The sequence below is a fragment of the Panthera pardus genome, unplaced genomic scaffold, assembly GCF_024362965.1.
Source record: "Panthera pardus isolate Hobbes unplaced genomic scaffold, ASM2436296v1 HiC_scaffold_25, whole genome shotgun sequence".
Taxonomy (NCBI): Eukaryota; Metazoa; Chordata; class Mammalia; order Carnivora; family Felidae; genus Panthera; species Panthera pardus.
Window position 1 is genome coordinate 51,574,758 of NW_026526821.1, and position 25,577 is coordinate 51,600,334.

The 25,577-nt window shown below is 35.9% G+C and overlaps 1 protein-coding gene and 1 non-coding gene across 3 annotated transcripts in view; both read right to left on the reverse strand.

The window, feature by feature from the left end:
• LOC109258054 (E3 SUMO-protein ligase RanBP2) overlaps window positions 1–25,577 on the reverse strand; it is an 81,955-nt gene that overhangs the window by 43,342 nt on the left and 13,036 nt on the right. For both annotated transcript variants that reach the window (XM_019434583.2, XM_019434585.2), the window contains exons 2-7: window positions 14,168–14,235; window positions 12,651–12,762; window positions 12,007–12,159; window positions 6,684–6,914; window positions 6,196–6,341; window positions 3,895–4,087 (exon numbers count right to left, since the gene is read on the reverse strand). In XM_019434583.2, coding sequence (XP_019290128.1) covers window positions 3,895–4,087; window positions 6,196–6,341; window positions 6,684–6,914; window positions 12,007–12,159; window positions 12,651–12,762; window positions 14,168–14,235 — 903 coding nt within the window. The remainder of the gene's footprint in view (window positions 1–3,894; window positions 4,088–6,195; window positions 6,342–6,683; window positions 6,915–12,006; window positions 12,160–12,650; window positions 12,763–14,167; window positions 14,236–25,577) is intronic.
• LOC128773571 (small nucleolar RNA SNORA42/SNORA80 family) lies at window positions 23,689–23,825 on the reverse strand. The gene has a single exon (XR_008417934.1). It is a non-coding gene; the product is annotated as a small nucleolar RNA SNORA42/SNORA80 family (small nucleolar RNA).

Consider the following 25,577-nt stretch of genomic DNA (forward strand, 5'->3'; position numbering starts at 1 on the left):
TTCAGACATTAAGAAAATCATTCACAAATGAGTTCAGTGTTTTTAAATAGTACCAAAAGAAAAACACCAATGGGTAGCAGGCTGAAAAATACTTTTGCTACACATAAGGAAGCACTAAGACCCAAACTATCAAAAATGCAATGGGCTATCTTGAAAAGTAGTGAATGTTCAATCACTGAAAATATTCAGTCACAGACAACAGGCACTTACTAGAGATAGCCCTTTAAAAGCAATACATGAGTGGTTAGAGTAACTGCTTTTAAATTTCAATGACTTTCTTAATTGGTAGTGGTCTGGTGCAACTTCTGTGAAGTTGGAAATTTGACAAAAGCCCTACAAATTATAAATGCATAAATACACTTTGATTCTTCTTTCAAGAATTTATTTTACCCATAAATTTTCACATGTGAAATACCACAAGTTATTCATTAAAGAATTATTTGAAATAGCATAGCAAGAAAGTAAAAGTAACCTAATGACTTGGTTTTAGGGAACTGTTTAAAAAAAAAAACACCCAAAATTACAGTACCTTCATAGAATGGAATGATATGCAACCATTATCAAAACAAATGAGGATGCAATACTCATGCTATGTTTTCTATACCAACATGGAAATACCACCAACACATATTTCATTAAAATAAGCAAAGGAGGGGCACCTGGGTGGCTCAGTCGGTTGAGTGTCTGGCTTCAGCTCAGGTCATGATCTCACAGTTTGTGAGTTTGAGCCCCGCGTCAGGCTCTGTGCTGACAGCTTGGAGCCTGGAGCCTACTTCCGATTCTGTGTCTACCTCTCTCTGCCCCTCCCCCCCTCTCAAAAATAAACATTAAAAAATGTTTTAAAAAGTAAAAAGCAAAGGAAATAAAAATGTACAGAATGTATCTATCTGTAACTTTTTAAGGGAAGTAGGAGTGGGGCAGTGTCTATTTGCTTATATATGCACAAAACATTTCTTGAAGAACTCACAAGAAATGAGTATTATTAGTTCCCCCAGGGAAGAGAAAAAATGACTGAAAGAACAGAAGTAGAAAGGAATTCTCACGGTATACTCTTATACACCACTAGAGTTTTAAACCGTATGAATACAATCACTTTTCCAAAGACACTAATTTTTCAAAATATATTCCTTGAATCTAAAATCTTCTTATTTTGAATTTTAGAAACATTAGTTAGACTTATGCTTTTATCCGTAAGTTTTCTAAACATGATGGCAAACTGTTTCTGAAGATGTTGAAGAGCACACAAAATGAAAAACAAAATGTGATATAATTCATTTTGCTTTCAAACTGACCTCAATTCATAAAACTGGCCCCTTTTACAGTTATCATTTGTGACTAATTAGTTATCAATCCACTCAGTCACGTCATCCCAAGCCAACATATCCTCATCTGAAATTAAACAGTTTCAAGAAAGACTTTGTGTAATGCCTACCTGAAACGCAGATACACTTACTAAAACCACAACATTCCCTTGATCAAGAGTCTGAAAATCCTACCATTAAAAATGCTAGCCTGACAGGATTCCTTAAGCACTTCTATGCCAGTCTACACTTCCTCTGTATGCTTATAATCATTTGATAATTGAGCTTTACAACACATGGTAATATAAAATTCAAGCATCTAAGAGGTTTCCATTATTTATCCATTCAATGGAAATGTGTAGTAGGTAAAAGAGAAGTACTGAAGTGGACGTCTATATGCTGAAATGAGACAATGGAAAAACAGTGAAAAAAGCAAAATGTTAGACAGTAGATAAAGCACACCTTCACTGAGGCAAAACAGTTTTAAAAGTAAAGAAAGGAGGGGTGCCTGGATAGCTCAGTCAGTTAAGCACCTGACTTCGACTCAGGTCATGATCTGTGGTTCATGGGTTCGAGCCCCACGTAGGGATCTTGTGCTGACAACTCAAAGCCTGGAGCCTGCTTCGGATTCTGTGTCTCCCTCTCTCTGCGCCTCCCTTCCTCATGCTCTCTTTCTCAAAAAATAAACATTAAAAGAAAAAAAAAAGTAAAGGGTGTGTTTTATGCTTACATATGCAGAAAAACTTCTAAATATTCAAGATACTGATAATAGTCTTTGTCTTGTAGGAAAGATTTGAGTGAATGGTTTAAGAAGGAAATTGAGGGGCACCCAGGTGGCTCAGTCAGTTAAGCATCTGACTCTTGATTTCAGCTCAGGTCGTGATCTCATGGTTTGCAAGTTCGTGCCTGGCACTGGGCTCTGCACTGACAGCGTGAAGCCTGGTTGGGATTCTCTCTCTCTGCCCCTCCCTGCCTCTCTCTCCCTCTCAAAATAAACTTTAAAAAAAATAATAAAAAAAGAAGGAAATTTAGTTTTTACCACTAAAAAGGGTCAAAGTTTAAAACAGTTGACTGCATTAACTTAAAAATATATATTTAAAAAATTAAGAGTCCAGTTTCCATTAAAAATAACTCACTTCTTTGAAGATTCTTTAATAATATTAATCGTAAGAACCTTTTAGTGCCTACATAAATTAGCAACTTCATTAGCTTCACTCTATTTTCACTAATACATATATTCTTGATGAACCCAAATGCTTCTGCTGAGCAAACAGGAGCACTTAACATCGTGGGATGAGTATCAACAGTGTTTAAAAAAAGATCTATATAGGGGCGCCTGGGTGGCGCAGTCGGTTAAGCGTCCAACTTCAGCCAGGTCGCGATCTCGCGGTCCGTGAGTTCGAGCCCCGCGTCGGGCTCTGGGCTGATGGCTCGGAGCCTGGAGCCTGTTTCCGATTCTGTGTCTCCCTCTCTCTCTGCCCCTCCCCCGTTCATGCTCTGTCTCTCTCTGTCCCAAAAATAAATAAAAAACGTTGGAAAAAAAAAAAAAAAAAAGATCTATATAATATGAACTAGAAGGAGGAAGCTTCCCTAAAAGTACAGTGAATCCTTTTTTCTTTCCCTCAAGCAAAAGACAGTTCACCAAAACTAACAATTATTCTTATAAGCCAGGCCCTTTGCATTTTGGAGCAGACTGCTTATCTCTTTTCATTTCAGAATATTAGCTAACTAAAGAAAACATTAAAACTACAAAAATGGATTGGGGAAGGGTTAATGGCCAGCATCTCATCATCATAATGGTTCACATTTTGGCATCTTTCCTTCATGTCATATTCTTTTAAAAAAATTTTTTTTAATTTTTATTTATTTTTGAGAGAGACGGAGAGAAGGCTTGAGTGGGGGAGGGGCAGAGAGAGAGGGAGACACAGAATCCGAAGCATGCTCCAGGCTCCAAGCTGTCGGCCCAGAGCCCAATGCAGGGCTCAAACCCACGGACGGTGAGATCATGACCTGAGCCAAAGTCGGATGCCCAACTGACTGAGCCACCCAGGCACCCCGTTCATGTCATGTTCTATGTATAAAGAAAGGAATTACATTTCCAAAGATGAAGAGATACTGTTATATACTATAGATAATATCACCAATGTTATATACATATTACATACATTATGTGTTTCAATTAACATGTTAAACACATTCTTCTATCACAGCTTATGTAACCATCCCCAAAACTTACTTAAGTTTCTGTCCAAGTTATGCGTGCACATCTTTTTGAATCAAATTTTATCCATATTTGAGATTATTTCCTTATTACAGGTTCCCAGAAATGGCAGAGTAAAAAGATCAAACTCTTCAAAGTGGTCTTCCAGTAAGTCAAGCAATACAGACTGCCACCAGCAATGCATCAACATACCTGTTTCACCTCACCAATACTGTAGAAATATTCTTATTTTTCACCTTCCAAATAAACTATTTCGACTTCAATTCTACAGATTTATTTGTATTTTCAATATATACCAGGACACATCTCCATGTAAAATACAACAGAGTCTCAGTGAAATGTCAACTACACCCAAAACCAGGAAAAGCTTACCTGAAACGCTATAAGATAGCACAATGCAGCCAGTTCAGAGAGAGCTCGCCATTGCAGATCACTATGCTGACCCATCTTCAAAAGCAGAGAACCAGCATGCATGTAGAAATGCCCTTTTACTTCTAAGAAAGTAGTTGAGAGTTCATCATTTCCACCCACACAAGATTTCACAGACTGAAGAGCACTATCAAAACTGTAATATTAAATTATTAAACAGGTATTAAACCTATTGCATTGTGAATAATCGCGGTTTCATGACTTAATTAAAAATTAACAAAGGAATTTATTTCAAGCTTCATCTTTCACATTCAAACTAATAATCCTTTCTCTATTTTATAAATCATGAATCATCTAGTGTTTGTTTTTATTCAACATACTTTCTATACTTCAAGCTTAGCCTCGACAATATCTTATTCCAAACAGTTATTTCCAGCCCTCCAATCACAGAAAAGCTACAAACCAGAAGGTAAGATTACTAGGGCACCTGGGTGGCTCAGCTGGTTAAGCATTTGACTCTTGGTTTCAGCTCAGGTCATGATCTCACAGTTTCATAGGTTCAAACCCCGCACCAGATTCCATGCTGACAGTGCAGAGCCTGCTTGGGATTCTCCCCCTCTCTCTGCCCTTCCCCCACTTGTGCTGTCTCTGCCTCTCTCAAAACGAATAAATAAACTTAAAAAAAAAAAAACAAAGATAAGATTACTGTCCATGGTGTATGTTCCATAACTGACCAGCACAAAACTGGAAAACTAAAATATTTTCCAGTTTCTCCTAGATCATACGGTTTCGCTATTTAATTCAAAGGTGGAATTTCTCAAATTAGACATGCCATTTTCAAATTATAAGTAAATAACTGATAAGATATTTGGGATAACTACAGGCTTAAATTGAATTTCTATTATTTGTAAATGTACTAATTAGTGCTTCTAAATTCAAATGGCCCTCAGCATCCTCACTTTGTAAGAAAAGCAACACTTGATAGAAATGTGAAGCATGATTTCTAAATAGGTTATAACAAGTAAGTTCCAGGAACCCCCTGGTTTCTCAAGACCCTTTCAGGGTATCCATGAAGTTCAAATTATTTTTTTAAGTTTTATTTATTTTGGGGGGTTAAGGGGCAGAGGGAGAGAGAGAATCCCAAGTAGGTTCTGCACTGTCAGTGTGAAGCCCAACGTGAGGCTCGACCCATGAATCCTGAGATCATGACCAGAGCCAAAACCAAGAGCCAGATGCTTAACTGACTGAGCCACCCAAGTGCCCCAAATTTAAATTATTTATAGTACTACTAAGAAACTGTCTTTTTCCACCCTCATTTTCTAAGGTGATCAAAAATGTTTGAGTATATAACCCATATAAAAGAAAACATCCTAAATATTTTCTAAAATAATCTGAAAGTTGAAGTGTTTTGGATACCACCCTTACTCGCCACTTAGAACATTAAGAAATTCTTCAAGAAATTACTGTATCCCCTAACTCCCTGAACATCAGATGGGGAACAAAAATTACTTTTCAAGCAAATGCACAATCTATACCAGAGACTGACAAACTACTTCTATAAAGGGCCACATACTAATATGGCTGTGCAGGCATATAATCTCTGTCACAGCTGCTCAACTCCAACACTGTCATATGTAGGCAGCCACAGATAATACATAACAAGAGGCACAGCTGTGTTCCAATAAAAGCATATTTACAAAACCAGGCAGTGAGCCATATCTGGCTTAGAAGCTCTGGTCAACCCCTGCTCTCAACTAACATTCTCATACAAATCCAAGTGATGTTTTTGTTCAATGAAATTTATTTTAATAAATGGAGATATGATCCTGGGAATCAAAATTTAGGAAAACAGAAAAATCATACATTATATTTTAGTTATCTTGTTTCTAAGCAAAAACATTAAAAGTTTTCTGAAATGTTGGGGATACTAAATGCTTCTACTAAAACATCTGACAGATGGAAGTCTATTTTGATTTTCACTCAAGATTATATATCATTTTTGAAATAAAATATGAAATAGCAGAACATTCATTTGCAGGACTACTAAGCATGCCAAAATTGGATACATAACTATAACAATGTAATCAAGTCTGTACAGTAACACAATTCTCTAAAAAATCAAAGTCATACAAAACCAATTATAATATCCCCAAAAAAGACATAAGAGAGTTATGGTATTAACTATCACCCCTGGGTATTTTATAGAAATAGTGACCCAGTAAAGATGGTTAGACCAGTGTACTGAATCACTACAAAAAGAAAATCTAAAATTGACACCAAAGTACTTTCCTTAAGTCGACATACCTTTCCAATAATTCTCTACTTTCTTGCACATCTCTGGTAGAGAGCGTAAGAAGCATAAGGTTAGCATAGGCCAGAAGTAGATCTTTATTGGCAGTTTGCCAGCTACTTTTATCAGACTCCAAACACTGTGAAGATTCCATATATTCCTGTTTTGTAGAAAAAACAGTGAATTACAAAGCTTTACCAAGCATTGTAAAATTAGTTTTATGTCTAGTTTTAGGTCTATCAATGCTTTTGCCCATCCTTATACTCATTAAACCACTGATTTTTACATCAACCTATGAAAACACCAAAAGCATATATATTTATTGCATTTATCTCTCCAATCTACCCATTATAAAACTGAAATCATCCTAGTAAAAATTTCATTTCAGAGTTGCTATACATAAATGGAAGAAATTTAAGTCTCAGAGAGCACCGCTAAAATACAAAAGAATGTATAGTAATTATCTACATAGAAGCATAGAGACCCAAGAGTTTTTACCTACCTTAAGGGTCTGTACAACACATGAATTCCATTGTAAACTTGAACGCAAAGTTATGTTTTTCTCTGCCTCATGGCAGTGGGCCACAGCATCCTTCAATCTTTTATTTGAGCGATATAGCTCTACTAGTCGGATGTTTACATAGACATCATCAGGTCTTGCATAAAGTTCTGACTGAATCAAATCAAAAAGTTTATTCCATCCATCTTCACCTTTGCAATCTAAAAGCTGTTCCTATTAAAAAAAAAAAATCAATGATTTAGAGAAATGCCTGTGCACGTTTAAGCACATCATGGTTCCTATGAACACCATTCCACTGTGTACGGCTTTAGTAAATTATCACAACTAGTACCATCCTATATATCCCAACTCTCATGGAAGAAAGCTGCTCCCAGCCAGAAGCTAAACCTCAAGAAACTTAGGTGGAGAGAAACATCTGGGATTACATAATAGCAATGGTTGCCCACATAAACCTCACAGATGGCCAGGACTATTGCCCCACATCTCTGTACACCCCAGTCACCACCAGAAGCCTAGCTTTCCTGTCAATCCTCATACCAAGGTCCTTATCCCCTAACTGTTCTGCACCTCCATAATCTGACTCAATCCCCTATCCACTCTGCTCACACTTTAAAGCTTCTAATGTTCTGCTATCTTCTCAGAGTCCTCACCATCTAGCCTTAACTAAATGGAGTATTACCTTGAGATAACCCCCATTACTTCTCTGCCATGGTAGCCTTTTCTCTGTTAGCCTATATACAAGTAGAGGAGGTACAGTTAGTGACCTACTCACCTCCAAATCATATATCCCCCCCCACACGTTTATAATCCTGTTTTCCAAAGGACATGCTATCTAATTCTTCCACTCATTCCTCATGAGCAGCTGGAATACAACACTCTTCCTCCATTGCTAATAGCCAACTAGTATCAGCAATTGAAAGATGTGCAAAGATATACAATAGCCTGGCTACTCGGTTCTTTAATTACCTCATCTCCATGGCTTTGCTCTACACTCCAGCCTCAGCCATCCATTGAGCACTGACTTGGGTCTTCAAAGTCTGTATTTTGGTCACACTGGTTAGATCACTATACCCCTCTTATTCTTTCACCTCACTGTGGGCACACATACCCTCACTGCCACATATATTTGTCTCTACCACATGGAAAGAAAGCTGTCTTCAATACACTGATATCACCAAGTTTTAATTTTCTACAAAACACATATTTTCCTTCTCTGTCAAACTAAAATGCCATAATCCCTAATATTCATAATTACTGCTTGCTCACAGATGCCCTCAATTAATTCCCTCTACCTTTCCTTAGAAGAACCCTACCATCTGCTTCCTTTGAGCCTTATATACTAACAGTTGAGCAATAGGGGACAGGGCATTTGGGAATTTGGGGAAATCACAACCAGGCTAACTGACTTTCATAACCTCGAGACTCCAAACCGGTAATGCCTAGAACAAAATTCTACTTGACCTCTAATAGATTCACTTTCTCCATTCTCTGAAAAGGTTACTTCAGAGGTACCTGGGTGGCTCAGTTGGTTAAACATGAGTTCAAGGCCTCTGTTGTTGAGCTCTATGCTGCCAGTGTGAAGCCTGCTTGGTACTCTCTGTCTCCCTCTCTCTCTGCCCCTTGCCTGATCTTTTTCTCAAAATAAATACATAAACATTAAAAAAAAAAAATCTGTAAGTAAAAGATCAATACCTTCATAGCTGCTTTTCAAAAACTCTACTCTCATATCCAAGAGAAAAAGCCCTCTCACCAATATTTTCATTCATTAAACAAATGCCAAAAAACTACTTACCTTAGTTAAGTCTTAAACTTTAGAAGAAATAGAATTGCATTTCAAGCTCAGAAAAATGGGGGAAAATCTGATATAAGAAAGGTTTAGCTTTAGACAACAGTATCTTTAAAGTTACTAAAGAAAATCACCATCCTTCAGAAGCAGCTCATTTTTCTTTTTTTACAATACCAGAAAAATAAACTCCTACCAATATATATGTTCCTTAATGTTAATGTCATCAAATAAATTGGATTGTCAAGGCCAATAAGGAAATTATATTTCAGGCATAACACAAAGACAATAAGGTAAAGAAATCTACACACTTGGACCTGACATTTTAGATTAATATTTAAAACCCAGCTGCTTATTATAGGAAGAGGAAAACAATGTTACTAGTTTATCTCTAGGGTTGTTTTTATATTTTTTTAATTTTTATATTTATTTTGAGAGAGAGAAAGTGTGTGCAAGCGGGGCGGGGGGGGGGGGTGGCGGGGGGAGAGAGAGAGAGAGAGAGAGAGAGAGAGAGAAGAGAAGAGAAGAGAAGAGAAGAGAAGAGAAGAGAAGAGAAGAGAAGAGAGAATCCCAAGTGGGGTCCACACTGTCAGCGTGGAGCCAAATGTGGGGCTCAAACTCACCAACTGTGAAATCATGATCTGAGCAGAAACCAAGAGTCGGACACTTAACCAACTGAGCCACCAGGTGTCCTGGAGTTTTTTAAATACTTTAGATTCTAAAATCTGTACACAGTTGTTCATATGAGGTAAAAGCCAAAAACTGGAAACAATCAAAATATCCATCAAAAGTAAATGGTTAAGGGTGCCTGGGAGGCTTGGTCAGTTAAGCATCCGACTTCAGCTCAGGTCATGATCTCGCGATTTGAGAGTTCGAACCCCACATCGGGCTTGGTGCTGACAGCTCAGAGCCTGGAGCCTGCTTCCAGATTCTCTGTCTCCCTCTCTCTCTGCCCCTCCCCTACTCATGCTCTGTCTCTCTCTGTCTCTCAAAAATAAATGTTTAAAAAAAAAAAGTAAATGGTTTAACCTGTGGAATATATCCACACACAAAATACTACTCAGCAATAATAAAAAGAACAAACTACTGATACACCCAACTTGGATGGATCTCAAGGGCATTACATTCAATGAAAAAAAGCTGACCTCATAAGACTGTATATTGCATGATTCCATTTATATAACATTTTGAATTACAAATTTATAAATATGGAGAACAGATAGTAACTGCCAGAGTTAAGGATGATGGGAAGGAGAGGGGTGGGTAGGACCATAAAAGGTGAAGCTTGAGGGAGATCTTTATGATGAGGTAGCAGTTCTATACTTTTAATTGCAGTAGTGGTTACACCAATCCTTACATGTGACAAAATGAAAAAGAACTATACACGCACATTGTACCAATGTCAAATTCCTGATTTTGATATTATACTATAGTTACGTAACACATAACCAGTGCAGAAAGCTGGGTGAAGTATACATAAAACCTCTCCGTACAATCTTTGCAATTTTCCTGTTGAAAACAAATTATTTCAAAATAAATTCTATCAAAAATATGTATAACGGGGCGTGACGGAACTATTAAAAACAATATACAATTGACCCTTGAACAATACAAGTTTGAAATGCACAGGGGTCCACTTACATGTGGATTTATTTTCAAAAGTAACAGTACAGTACTATAAATATATTTTCTCTTCCTTATAATTTTCTTAAAATTTTCAATTTATTTCAATTGTAAGAATACAGTATGTAATACATATAGCATACAAAATATGTGTTAACTGACTGTTTATATTACCAGTAAGGCTTCCTTCCAGTCAACGGTAGACTGTTAATAAAGTTTTTTGGGAGTCAAAAGTTATATGCAGAGATGCCCAGCTGGCTCAGTCAACAGAATATGGAACTCTTAATCTCAGGGTTGTGAGTTTAAGTCCCATGTTGGGTGTAGAGATTACTTGAAAAAATAAAATCTTAGAAAAAAAAAGCTGTATGCAGATTTTCGACTGCATAAAGTGGGGGGGATCATGGCCCCCAGCCCCCATATCGTTCAAGGGTTAACTACACACTTAAAATGTTTGCCTAACAAATTTGTAAAGACTTGCTCCAAAAGATTTACTTAAGTAAACTACATTTACTCAGTAAAAAATAACAATTAGAATTGGTCAATACATTAGCAAGAAGTTCCTATTATTTTTAGTAATTATCTGTAACATACTGGAGAAACTACTTTTTCTTTTGCTTGAAAACATCACTATCCCATAACATAACACAATCCTTTTTTTCCCTAAAGATTTTATTTTTAAGTAATCTCTACACCCAACGTGGGGCTCAAACTCACAACCCCGAGATCAAGAGTCACACGCTCTACCAACTGAGCTAGCAAGGCACCCCAATTCCTTCCATTTTTAGGTAATAGTTCTTAAAAAGCTTTAAAATAGGGCACATGGGTGGCTTGGTCGGTTGAGCGTCTGGCTTCTGCTCAGGTCATGATCTTGCGGTCTGTGAGTTCGAGCCCTGCATCGGGCTCTGTGCTGACAGCTCAGAGCCTGGAGCCTGCTTCAGATTCTGTGTCCCCCTCTCTCTCTGCCCCTCCTCCACTCATGCTCTGTCTCTCTCTGTCTCTCTCTGTCTCAGAAATAAACATTAAAAAAAAAAAAAAAAGGCTTTAAAATAACACTAACCTGTCATTCTTTTCACCCAATAAAGCAAAAATTTTCTATCAGACCTCAATTTAAGTCTTAGCTCTGCCATGTAGCTACAAAACTGTAAAATCCCCAAAATATTAATCACTTCATAAGGGTAAATGAGATACCACTTGTAAAACATAATAGTATCTTAAAAAAACAGCATATGCTCAGAAAGGTTTTGAAGGAAAAAAAAATTTTGTTCTGCCATTTTTTACAGACATAATTGACATATAACTCTGTATTAGTTTAAGATGCACAATACAATGATTTGAGACATGTATATAGTGAAATGATTTCCATAGTAAGTTTAATTAATATCCATCACTTCACATGGTTATAAATTATTTTTTTCTTGTGATGAAAACTTTTAAGATCTACTTGCTCCCTTCACAGCTTTCACATATACAATATGGTGTGGTTAACACTAGTCACAATGTTATCCATCATATCCCTGGAACTTATCTTACACACAGAAGTTTGCACCTTTTGACCACCTTCATCCATTTTCCATCAACTCCTACACCTACTGGTTTAAGGTTTGCTACTGAAAAGTCACTTAAACTCCAAATATCAGAAATGGTTGTGACTTAAGTTTTCCCTGACTGCTTTATTTTTTAAATTTTATTTATTTATTTTGACAGAAAGTATGAGGGAGAGAGGAATAGAAAGAAAGGGAAAGAGAGAATCCCCAGCAGGCTCCACAATGTCAGCACAGAGCCTGACACAGGGCTTGAGATCATGACCTGAGCCCCAAATCAAGAGTCACTTAACCAAATGAGCCACCCAGGCACGTCCCCAACTGCTTTTATTATGATTTGTTTTATTCAGTTTTTTACCTTTAGTTTATAAATTGCAGGACTTCCTGGGAAAAGTTTAGCTGCTCTTTCAACCCAATATTTTGCTCTTCCATCAGTAACATCATTTTTACAAAGCAATTCTGCAATCTTCAACACAAGATCTTTTTGTGTTGGGTTTAATTCCACTGAACGCTGATATCAGAAAAGAAATAATAAAATTAGTACGATTCCTAAGGTACCTACACTCACCTATAAAAGCTAAAAATTTATTATTGTCCACACTAAAAACTCTTCTAAATGACAATGTGTTATTTAAAAATTGTTAAAATTAAAGTGCCTTGGAATTTTTTTGCAGATGAATTAAATAAAAATTATGTTTTTATTAGGTAAATATCAAAAAAAAAAAGAAAGAAAACCACTTACAAGAACAGCATTTCTGGCCATGTTAGACTTAGAATTTATAGGTGTTAATCTTTTACAAGTGCTAACTTCTTAATGATTAAATTACAGTGTACATTGGGCCAAATAATTTAAAATCTGTTCTAATCTGTATTGCTTAATAGTACTATGATACCAACGCTTATTTTCATGGCATCCATAAAATATATTTGAATTTATTATATAAACTACGCTGGGCATATGTGTGGTGGTGCAAAGGCTATATTTTAATCTTAACAGTTTACCTTATAACATTCGACAGCCTTGTCTATATTTTCCTCAACTTCATAAAGAAGACCAAGAAATCTGTGAGCTTTGGGATCCCTTTCTTGCACATTAATATATGTAGATATATATCTGTATAAAAATAACAATATAAAAATAAATAATCTTTAAATTTTCACATTCAGAACTCTATGTAAATACTAACCAAAGAGAACATCTTAAACCAAAGCAACCACTAAACTAATTGACATTGTTATTCTAATTATTGCCTACCACTATTTATTTACAGTAGAATATGCAGACAACTCAAAAGTATCCATAAGAATAAACACAAACATACTTACAAAAGTGACAATAAATTCATTCTACCATTAAATACTATATTTACTAAATGTTTTTTCTAATGCTACTCACACATAAGAAATGAATGCATAAATTGCTTTTTCTTCCTGATATTTTGGTAAAGCACTTAAAGGGTTTTACATAGGAAGCAGAAAACAATTATAGTAAATATTTTTAAAGTATCATAATGCAAAATACTAAGAGTAACAACTTTCCAAATAACAACCAAGAGAATGCATTTACCTTTTTTTTTTTTTTTTTTTTTAAGTAATCTCTACACCCAATGTGGGGCTCGAACTCACGACCCAAAGATCAAGAGTTGCATGCTCTACTGAATGAGCCAGCCAGGGTGCCCCAAGAATGTACTATTCACCTTCTAAATAAAAATATAATATCTAACAGTACTGTTCCCATCTAAAATAGAACAGAGGAAAAATTACTAAATAAACTAGTAAATGTAGGTAATTTCCATTTCTTACATCAGGTAACAGCTAAAAAATAAGTTAAACATCTTCAAGGCTCAGTGAGTATTACCTAAGAGAAGTTAGACCAAAGACCAAATCTGAAGGAAAAAGTGTCATATTAATAAGGAACAGTGTTGACAGCCCCACTGCTGTTAAATAAAGGTGTTACCATTTTCCTTACTTAATAGCATTTCCATCTTCCCATTAATGCTTTAACCTGCCTGCCTTCCCTTCTAATTTCCTGCCTTAAGCCACTCCCAATCGATCACCAACCTTCTTTGCCTTACAGATGAGACAAAGCCTCAGAGTGTTACCTACTGAGTCAATTAAAGATCTTTTATAGAAGCTATTCATTCTCCTGCCCAGAAATCACAGTTTAATTTTATATTCATTGGTAATTTTCAAACTGATTAAAGTAATAGGTATCTAACCAGAAAGAAATTAAAAATAAACACGGTTCTCTTTATTCCTTAGAAGTGTTTTAAGCCTAATGATTTCTTGTCCTGAGTATAAACAAGCAGCGGGCATGCAGAAAATACTCATTCTAGGCTCAATCTCCATGGAATTGAGGCTAGTTCTTTATAACAGTCTGAAGTGATCGAATACTTTATTTCCAGAACATGGAAGAAGAAGAACTGCTAAAACATCATATTTTCAGCCATTTCAAGTAAGAATACAAGGGGAAAAATTGATTTTAGAAAACTAAAGTATGTTTACAGTTTGGTACTTACTTTTTAGCAAGATCGTATTCTTTTACTTCATAGTACAGCTTTGCAAAATAGAATCCCTTCATTGACTTCTAAAAAAAAAAATTAAGAGTTTTTACTTTTCATATTTTGAACTTTGTAAAGTTTTCACAGAACTAAAAATTTGTCCTAATGAGATTAATATTAATATATTTGATTTCTGTTCACCTAAAAGGTAGGAAAAAAACTGCCTGTATAAATGCATATATATTGTAAAAGTCATGACTCCATGTTTTATAATTCTCATCATAAAACAAAAAATAAATTTAAAAAACAGCAAAACAAAAGACGATGTCAGAAATTAAGAATTTATTACCAGCAAGAAACCTGAAAACCATGTAGTGCCACTCTCTTACTTTAAAGATAACTAAACCAACAGAAACCTGTTTTCTTAAGGAAGGTGAGGTATACTAGAAACCTCTCTTCTCTGGTCATATGTAAGCCTTTATGGGGAAAAATAAGCAGGTACTTCCATTCCAGTAAGGCACCGGGGACTCTCTGGTCCAGGTACTATTATCTCTACAGATCACTATTTTACCCTCAAGAAATTAAAAAGGCAGAAATAAAAGTTGAATTCTTCCAGTAATAAGCCAAGTCCACATGCTGGCTCTTTTATTCCCAAGTTTAAAATGCTGGGACACACCAGATAATGTTGTACACACATGATAAAAGAGTACACAGCCATCAAACACCTAATCTTTGAAAACTATACAAGGACACAGGAAAAAAAAAATCAATATATTAAGTGAAGAAGTCTACTACAAAGCAGTATGTTTTCATTTATTCTTTTTATTCTAAAAAATGCAGATTTAGGATTTGTTCGCTATGCCTACTATTATTCACCAGGCACTGTTCCAGGCACTGGGGAACCAGTAGTACACAAAAACATCAGTCTTCACGAAGCCTGCATTTTAGGAGTGGTGACAAGCAAACTGTTATCTATACAGGAGGAAAACAGAGTGCTATTTTGTACTATTTCATCTATTATTTATAGTATGTCACATTTTAAACAAAGCTAAAACCAGTATTCATCTCACAAATCACAGAATCCTAACTAACATTGTGCCCATTTAGTTGTTTCTTCTTTCCTAGTTGGTAACGGTGCTGGGGCACAAATAGATTCTATAGATTTTATAGATAAAAAATTCTATAGAATTTATAGATTCTATAAAGTAAGAGAGAGACAGAATTGTCAGAAAAGGTCTCATCAAGATATTTGATCAGATACCTGAAGTGATGTGGTTATCTAGGGCAGACTAGGCAGCACCTCGATTACAATAATTTAATCCCCACTGTTTACTATGTTTCAACTTTTCCTTTTCAATGAAACCTACAGAAAATACTCTTAAATCACATTCATCTTCTTAAATTACTCTTCTCATGACTTCAAAGATACCAGGCTCTCTAGTTTGACTTCTATCTTAGTAGCACTCCTTCTCAGGCTCTTCCTCACAGACTTCCCCTAGTCCTAAACCCTCTACCCTTTCAGGAGATCTCATCAGCAACATATACTGAATCTCACCTATGACCACTGATATGTTGACTATAAAATATAGACCTTTGGCTCTCATTTTTCCTGAGCTCTAAACTTATGTGCAAAATATAAAATATCATCACCAAAACCTGTCAGTTCTATGTTATCTCAATCTACTAGTTTTTCTTTCTTTCTTTTTTTTTTTTTTTAATTTGAGAGAGAAAGAGAGAACAAGGGGGGGTGGGGGGAGAAGGACAGAAGGAGACAGAATTCCAAGCAGGCTCCACACTCAGCACAGAGCCTAACATGGGGCTCAATCCCACAACCCTGGGATCATGACCTGAGCCGAAATCAAGAGTCAGATGGTCAACCATCTAAGCCGCCCAGGCGCCCCTCAATCCATCCATTTTTCTACAGCTCTGTTGCTACCACCGAAGTCTAAGCCTGCTATGATCTCTCTCTAGGACTTCTGAAAAAGCTAATTCGTTCCTGCTTCCTTGTATATATTTTTCCTCCCATCTAATTCATTCACCAAAGGGGTATAATTTCAAACATAAGACAATTCATGTTATGCCTTTGCTTAAAACTTAAAATCCTGCCATGGCTTCCAATTATACTTTGAAAATGCCCAAATCTCTCACCAAAGACTAGCATGATATGGCCCCTATCCAGCTCTTTACTTCAACTTTACTTCATCTGGCCTTTGCATACTATAGTTTAATTTTAGCCAATGACTAAAACCAGAATGCATCTCTCTAACAGGGGCAGCCCTGAGGAATGTTTTAAACAATCTGGCCAACAGCAGGCATTAATGTGATATGATTTCCATCCAGTGTTTTCAATGTCATAGAAATTCAATGAATGTATGTAAATGAAAAAGAAACTATTAATTCCCTTAAAGTAGACCAATGCCTCATCATCTAAATAAACACACACATGAATGAACAAACAAGATTCTCACTATCCTAATTAAACCACAACTAAGGGGAAATAAGTTTCAGAGAATCACCTGGCCCTCCAAAAAAACAAAAACAAAAAAAATCACTCTATTGGGCATGACTCTAGTCTGGCACAGTGAAACAACGAGAAGTGTAGAATAAGAGGGAGGCCACCTGTGCCACTCACCTCCCTCTCACCTCCCCTGTACACATTGGGGAAGCAGGGCTGGGTCCAGTATATCTGTCAAAAACATAACACAGGTATCCTTAGCTGAGTAAAGAGAGCAAACTCCAGTGAAGCAAAAGGGGGAAAAAAAGAAAAAAAAAAAAATCTACATTTTCAGTAGGAATACAGACCCAGAAAGTGGGGTCTCTGAATCCTTCTGATCTTTTTAAGTTTTGAGGAGACGCTGGAAAAGTTACCATACTAACTTTGGGCAGCCAAACCCTCAGAAATCTCACTGTTTGGTCCCTGATATCACTTCTTCCTATCTTTGTGAAGCAGAAGTCACCTATCACTGTATTGTTCACTCACTAAGAGAACTAGGTTTATTGAGATCTTCACCCAACACGAGCTGAGTTTAGACCTTAATGAGACAAACTGATTTGACTCTGATGATAATGGGTTGTTTACATAATAATCTGCTCAGTACAAAGAGGAGCCACAGTTCAGACATCAACTGCCTGCATGAGCTTACCAGATGAGCAACTAAGACATATGAGGTTCTGACTAAACACTTACAGAATCCCATCTAGGCAGGACAACACAGCAGCACAGTTGTGGTTCAGACAATTCTGGGCAGCACTCTCCCACTGTCTTCCCTGACTGAAGTACACCTTCTTCATTATTTCTCACAAAATCCTGTTTATTTCCTTCACTGAATTCATACAGGTCATAATTATTTTTGTTATTATGGGTGTCTATCCCTCAAAACTGTAAGGCTCCACTAAGGTAAGGCCCCTGTGGCTTGTCCACCACCATGGAACCAAGAATATTAACTGGCAGGTGTCACATATTCACTATTTACTGAAATACACATAAATTTGTGTACCCGATTATTTCCTAATAAATTCCTAAAAACTAAATAACTAGTTCAAAGAATATAAATATTTGAACCGTTTGCTATACTGCCAATTTTCCCTAAAGCGTCTACCTATTTACTTCCCTACTCAGTATTTGAATGCCTAAGTCAGAGTGCATATTCTTCAAAATTAATTTTTCCCATTTCTTCACTCATCACTAATTTGGTAAGTAGAAGAGGTATGACTAAGTCAACCTGGTATTTCTCTGATTAAGAAGATCAGTTTCTAATATTCACACTGAAATATTTATAGTATCAGTTCGCCGCTAACATACTTTAGCCATTCTCAACTTTGAAAGGACAGAGAAAAGATTATCTCACTAATTTTTAAAGAGTTCTTAAAACCCTTAACGGTTCTTAAACCATACTGACATTTGAGGGCTTTTTACAAAGCTTTCCCAGGTTGCCACCTTTAATTCAGTGTTTAATGTGTTTGTGAAATAAAGCTTCAACTTGTATGCAGTAAAAACTATCTTTGCTGTTCATTTTTTTCAAATTATATGGTAAAAGGATCTTTCTCATATGAGATTAATACTCATCTATATTTTCTTTCAGTTTCTCTAAAATTACTTTTAAGTCTAAAACTTAATTTGGTCAATAATACAGGCTAAAGCCCAATTTTTTTAAATAAGTTATTAAACCAAAAAAATTCATTAAGTGGCAACTGTTCAAGTAACATCTACTAAATGATCCATATGATCCATATTTTCTCTACTTCTTTCGAATGTCATTTAGCAATGCCACATAAGTCTTCTGTTATAGCACCTTAACTTAATAAAACCCCTTTCCCAGGACTCCTGGGTGACTCAGTCAGTTGAGCATCCAACTTCAGCTCAGGTCATGATCTCACATTTCATGAGTTCGAGCCCAATATTGGGCTCACTGTTGTCAGCACAGAGGCCGGTTCAGATCCCTTGTCTCCCAATCTCTCTGCCCCTTCCCTGCTTGAGCTCTCTCAAACTAATTAATTAACTAATTAAACATCGCTCACAAATGGGGGAGGGGCAGAGAGAGACAGAATCTGAAAAAGGATCCAAGCTCTGAGCTGTTAGCACAGAGCCTGATGTATGGCTCAAACTCACAAACTGCAAGATCATGACCTGAGCCAAAGTCAAATGCTTAACACCCAGGTGAGGCCCCCAAGCAGTTTTTTCAACTCATAAAAATATATATACAAATTTTCTATTTGGATATCACACTCTTTCTTCTCTTAAGGAACCAATACTGCTAAATCATTTTCTTTTTTTCTTCTTAATGTTTATTTCGGGGGGGCAGGGAGGAGGGAAGAGAGAGAGAAAGAGAATTTGAGCAGGGGAGGGGCAGGGAGAAAAGGAGACAGAGAATCCAAAGTAGGCTCCGCGCTGTCAGCTGTCAGCACAAAGACAGACGTGGGGCTTGAATCCACCCACCGTGAGATCATGATCTGAGCTGAAGTTGGTCACTCAACCGACTGAGCCACTCCGGTGTCCCAAAATCATTTTCAAAGAGCCTAACAAAGTGAGGGAAGAAACAGGGCAATGACAGAACATGGATGTGGACAGTTATTAGGACAAAGAACATGAATGTGTTTTTCATGCTAAGGAAAAACTGCCAGTTGAGAATTTGAATGAAAAAGGAGAAATCAGGGCTCAGAAAGCTGAAAGGGATGAGAACAAAAAAAAAAGGCGTCAGGGAGGAACGCTGAAGAGGAAATATACAGAGACTCATAAATATGGAGAACAAACTGAGGGTTAGTGGAAGGGTTGTGGGGGGGATGGGCTAAATAGGTAAGGGGAACTAAGGCATCTACTCCTGAAATCATTGTTGCACTATATGCTAACTAATTTGGATGTAAATTTTAAAAAATAAAAAATAAAATTAAAAAAAAAAAGAGGAAATATATGGATAACAGAATAATGACTAGGGCCTGGTGGTTCACTGCCAGTAGTCTCAGTTTACCAAAGAGGCAAGGTAGTTTGATGAGTAAAACTTGTGAAGAATTTGAGGTGGACAGTGAAGTTCTAATACAGTGACTGAAAGGAAGAAGATAAGGTGGTGATCAAGGACAGGTAAATGGCCCAGAAATAAACACTCACATGTATACATAATCTCTAACAAGGTTGTCAACATCATTCAATGGAGAAAAGACAGTCTTTAACAAATGGTGCTGGGAAAACTGGGCATCCACATGCAAAGGAGTAAAGCTGGACCATTATTTTATACCATGTGCAAAAATTAACTCAAAATGAATTAAAGACCTAAAACTAAGATTCAAAACTATAAAATTCCTGGAAGAAAACACAGGGGAAAAGCTGTATGACATATGATTGGGCAATGGATTTCTTGGAATTGACACCAAAAGCATGGGAAACAAAGTAAAAATAGACCAAAAGGACTACATCAAACTTAAAAATGTTTGTGCATCAAAGGACACAATTAACAGGATAAAAAGTCAACCTATAGAATGGGAGAAAATATTTGCAAACCATACAGTTGATAAAAGAGTAATATGTAGGATAGATTTTAAAACCCCCCTACAACTCAATAACACAAAATCAAATAACCCAACTAGAAAATGAGCAAAAGACTTTATACCAGACATTTCTCTAAAAATGATATATGAATGGCCTAATCATCAGGGAAATGGAAATCAAAGTCACCATGGGATAGTACTTCATAACCATTAGGATGACTACTATCCAAAAAGAAAAAAATGAAAATAACAACTGTTGATAATAATATGGAAAAGATGGAACCCATGTTCATTGTTAATGGAAATGCAAAACAGTGCAACCATTATGGAAACAGTATGGTGATTCCTCATAAAACTAAAATAAAAACTACCATATGATCCAGCAATCCAACTTCTGGGTATATAACCAAAAGAACTGAAAGCAAGGTATTGAAAAAAATATCTGCAAGGGCAACTGGGTAGCTCACGGTTTGTGAGCTCAGGCCCTGCATCTGGTGAGCCCTGCTCCTAGCTCCACACTCTTTCCTTCTCTCTGCACCTCATGGGATTATCTCTCTCTCCTCTGTCCCTCACTCACTCACACTCTCTAAATAAATAAATGAATGAAAGAATAAATAAGAAAAAAAAGAAAAAATATCTGCATACTCATATTCATAACAGCACTATGCATAACAGCCAAGGGTTAATATAAGCAACCTTTGTCCTTCAAGGGATGAATGAATAAATAAAATGTAATATGCACAATACAAACAACAGAATGTTATTTGCCTTAAAAAGGAAGGAAATTGTATCACAAGGTACATCATTGGTGAACCTTGATATTATACTAAGTAAACCAGTCAAAAAAACAAATACTGTATAAACTCACTTATATGAAGTAACCAAAGTAATACATTCATAGAAACAAAGTCAAATGGTCTCCAAAGGCTAGAAGAAGGGAAAAATGGTGAGTTGTGCAACGGGTGGAAAGCTTCAGTTTTGCAAGATGGAAATATTCTGCAGCTCTGATGCGTAACAATGTGCACTAACACTAATAAACTGCACACTTAAAAATGGTTAAGATGTAAACTTTATGTGGTTTTTTTTTTTTTACAATTTATAAGCCCTAGGGAAAGGGACAGGTAAATGGACTGTGGAATGCTGGAGACTCAGCTGAAGTTGGAAATCTCAGATTATTTACAGTGGCACCAATTTAGAAATGCAAAGATAAAACAAATTACTCAAAAGAGTTTCAGAAACAGTATTTTAGTTTTTATAACCCAAAAGCTAATAGGGAGAGATTAACCAGACAAAAGAATAACTATTTAAATCAATTATATCATCTTATATAGTCCTATCACAATTGAAAAAAAGAAGGACAAATCCTTTAAAATTGACTCCAGACATCCAGTTTCCAGTCTGGTATATAAGAACTTAGAAGTAGCCACACTGCCCAAACAACAAGTAAGAAGCTGAACTAAAAAAACCAAAAAACAAAAAACACAGCTCTTTTTAGATCTATAATAAAAGAAGTTAGGTCACTAACTACCTTCCAAACTCGGAGATAAATACAGAGAATCAAACCTCACCACAGCAGAAATCCCCACAGGAACCAAAATCAACCAATATCAAGGTAGGAAAACCTAAACTGTAATAGACAATTGTTGGAAACTCAGTGTGGGCAAGTTTGAGAGATAAAAACTCCATCACATTACTTAAGTTCTACCAACTACATCGTGTCCAGCTGTAAGGAAAAAAAAAAAAATGACAAGACATACTAAAAGGCAAAACAAACAAACAAAAAAGTTTAAAGATAGAGCAAGCATCAGAACCAGACTCAGATATGCAACAGATACTGGAATTATATCAGACTGAAAATTAAAGTAACTATGACTAATACGCTAAAGATCCCAAAGGATAAAGTAAAACAAATGAGCAATGTAAGCAGAGAGATAAAAATTCTAAAGCACTAAAAAGAAATTCTAGAGAAAAAAAATAGAAATGAAGAAAGCCTTTGATGGCTGAAGTAAGAATCTCCAAGCTTGAGGATATCTCAAAAAAAAAAAAAAAAAAAAAAAAATCTACAAAGTGAAAAGCAAAGAGGAAAAAAATAAGGAAAAATAAAATAATATCCAAGAATTATGGAACAACAAAAGGAAGAACATCCATGAAAGAGGACTACAATAAAAGAGAAGAGATGAAGGAATAGGAGAAATATCTGAAACAATAATTACTGAGAATTTCCCCCAATTTAATGTTACACAAAATCCCACAAATCCAGGAAGCTCAGATCCAGGATGCTCAAGGAACATCAAGCAGAATAAATGCCAATAATACTAATTCACCTACATATATCATATTCAAACAACTGAAAATAAAAGACAAATGACATATAAGCTAAAGAAAACAGACCTCACCTATAACAGAAGCAAAGGTAAGAAATTAACTTCTCAAAAATTACACAAGCAAGAAAAGAGTGGAATGAAATATTTAAAGTTGAGAGAAAAAAACAACAAACCTAGAGTGCAGTACTCCATGAAATTATCCTCGGTAAGAAATATTTTTTTTTCTCACACAAACAAAACTGAAGGAGTTACCAGTAGAGTAAATCTTAAGTTCTCATCACAAGAAAAAAAATTTCTGTGGTGACAGATGCTAACTACACTTACTGTGGTGACCATTTCACAATATATATGAATACTGATTATGTTGTATGCCTGAAATTAATATATTTTATGTCATTTAAACCTCACTAAATACATAAATCGGTAAAAATACATGGTTAGAAAAAGATATACCAATCTAACACTAATCAAAAGCAAACAAGCAAGAGTAGCTACATTGATTTAAAAAAAAAAAAAAACACTTCAGAGCAAACAAAGTGATCTGGGATCAAGAGGAGCATTTTGATAAAGTGGTCAATTCTTCTCCTAGGAGACATAGAAGTTCTTAACGTGGTATGTATGCACTTACACACAGTACATGTAAGGTAAAAAACAAAACACTATATGTGTGTATATATATATTAAAGATATATATATATATATATATGTGGAATATATATATATGGAATATATATATGGAATATATATATATGGAATATATATATATATATTATATATATATGGAAAATATATATATATGGAAACTTCTAGTTCCCTCTATCAGCAATAGACCCAGCAGGCAGAAAACCAGTAAGGACATAATTGAACTAAACAGTATCATCTATCAACTGGACATAATTGACATCTATGGACTACTTCATCTAACAACAAATATACATTCTTCTCAAGCTCACATCAAACATTCACCAAAATATACATTATGGGCCATGAAACACACCTTAACAAATTTAAAAGAACAGAAATCCTATAATGTATGATTTCAAACCACAATCGAGTAAAACAAAGGTAGCTAAATAATTCCATATTTAGAAATTAAGCAACAAACTACTAAATTATCCATGGCTAGAAGATGTCTCAAGACAAATTTTTAAGTAGTCTGAACTAAAAAAAGAAACATACTTATCAAAATTTGTGGGATACAGCAAAAGCACTGTTTACAGAGAATTTTTTTTTTCACACTGTACAGTCCCCTTCAGTGCTCACAGCCCACCAGTGAGGAGGCTGGGCAATGGTTCAGGGCTGCACACTCCTCTGGCATGGGTACACTATGAAAGGCCCACAGAGAAGGGTCTGCCATCATTCCATCACCATGCACTAGAAAGAAATTTACAGCAACAAATACCCATATTAGAAAAAAATGTAAAATCAATTATCTAAGCCTCCACCTTAGGAAACTATAAAAAGAACAAATTAAATCCAAAATAGGCAGAAAGAAAATAAAAATTAAAGAATAACATGAAACACAGTAAGAAACAGATAAAATCAACAAAACCAAGGGCTGATTCTTTGAAAATACCAATAAAATCAATAAACATACAGTCAGGGTAATTTAAGAAAAAAGACAAAGGATGGAAATCACTAATACCAGAAATAAAAAAAGGGATCACTACAGACCCCATGACTAAAAAGAGAATAAAGGGCACCTATGTGGCTCAGTTGGTTAAGGGTCAAACTTCAGCTCAGGTCATGATCTTGTGGTTCATGAGTTCAAGCCTTCCATCAGGCTCTCCACTGACCAGGCAGAGCCTGCTTGGGATTCTCCCTCTGCCCCTCTCCCACTTGCACTCGCACTCACACGTGCTCTCTCTCTCTCTCTCTCTCTCTCTCTCTCTCTCACTCAAAATACTTTAAAAGCAAAAAATATTTTTTAAAGATAACATTATTAATAATTCAATGCCCATAAATTTGGTAACCTACATGAAATGCACCAATTCCTTAAGACATAATCTGTCAAAACTCACACAAGAAATAGATCTATATCTATTAAATAAATAGAATAAATAATAACCTTCCAAAACAGAAAGCACCAAATTCATTAGTGAATTCTATCACACATTTAGTAAGAAAGAATTTCTGGGGAAAAAATAAAAGAAGAAAGAAAGAAATTCTGGGGCACCTGAGTGGCTCAGTCAGTTAAGCATCCAACTTCGGCTCAGGTATGATCTTGCAGTTCGTGAATTCCAGCCCCGTGCTGACAGCTCAGAGCCTGGAGCCTGCTTCAGATCATGTGTGTGTGTGTGTGTGTGTGTGTGTGTGCCCCTCCCCCGCTCATTCTCTCTCTCTCTCTCTCTCTCTCAAAAATAAATCAAACTTTAAAAAAATTAAAAAAAAAATAAGACAGAAATTCTATCAATTCTCTACAATCTTTCAGAGGATAAAACAAATAACTTTTAACTCATCCTTTGAGACCAGTATTACCTTAATACCAAAACCAGACAAAAACATTACAACAAAACTACAGACCAGCATCATTCACAAACATAGCTGCAAAAATCCTCAAAAAAAATTTTTAAAAACCAGCAAATTAAATCCAACAATGTATAAAAAGATTAATACACCATGACCAAGTGGGATTTATCTCAGGTATGTAAGGCTGGTTCAGCTTTCAAAAATCAATTGATGTATAATGTAATCCATCACATTAACAAACAAAAAGAAAGGAAAAAAAATATCTTAATCATGTCAATACATGTAGCAAACCATTTGACAAAATTCAACACCCGTTCATAAAAAAACAAAAACATTCTCAAAACCAGAAACAGAGGTAAACTTCCTCAACTTAATAAAGAGTAGCTACAAAAACTAACATCAAACTTTATTTATTTTTTTTTACTTTAAAATTTTTGTCAGGCACCTGGGTGACTCAATCAGTTAAGTGACCGAGTTCAGCTCAGGTCATGATCCTATGGTTCATGAGTTCAAGCCTCACATCAAGCTGTCAGCAGAGCCAGCTTCGGATCCTCTGTCCCCTTCTCTCTCTGCCCCTCCCCTGCCTGTGCACTTGCGTGCACTCTCTCTCTCTCAAAAATAAACAAAACAAATTTAATTTTCATTAGTTAACATAC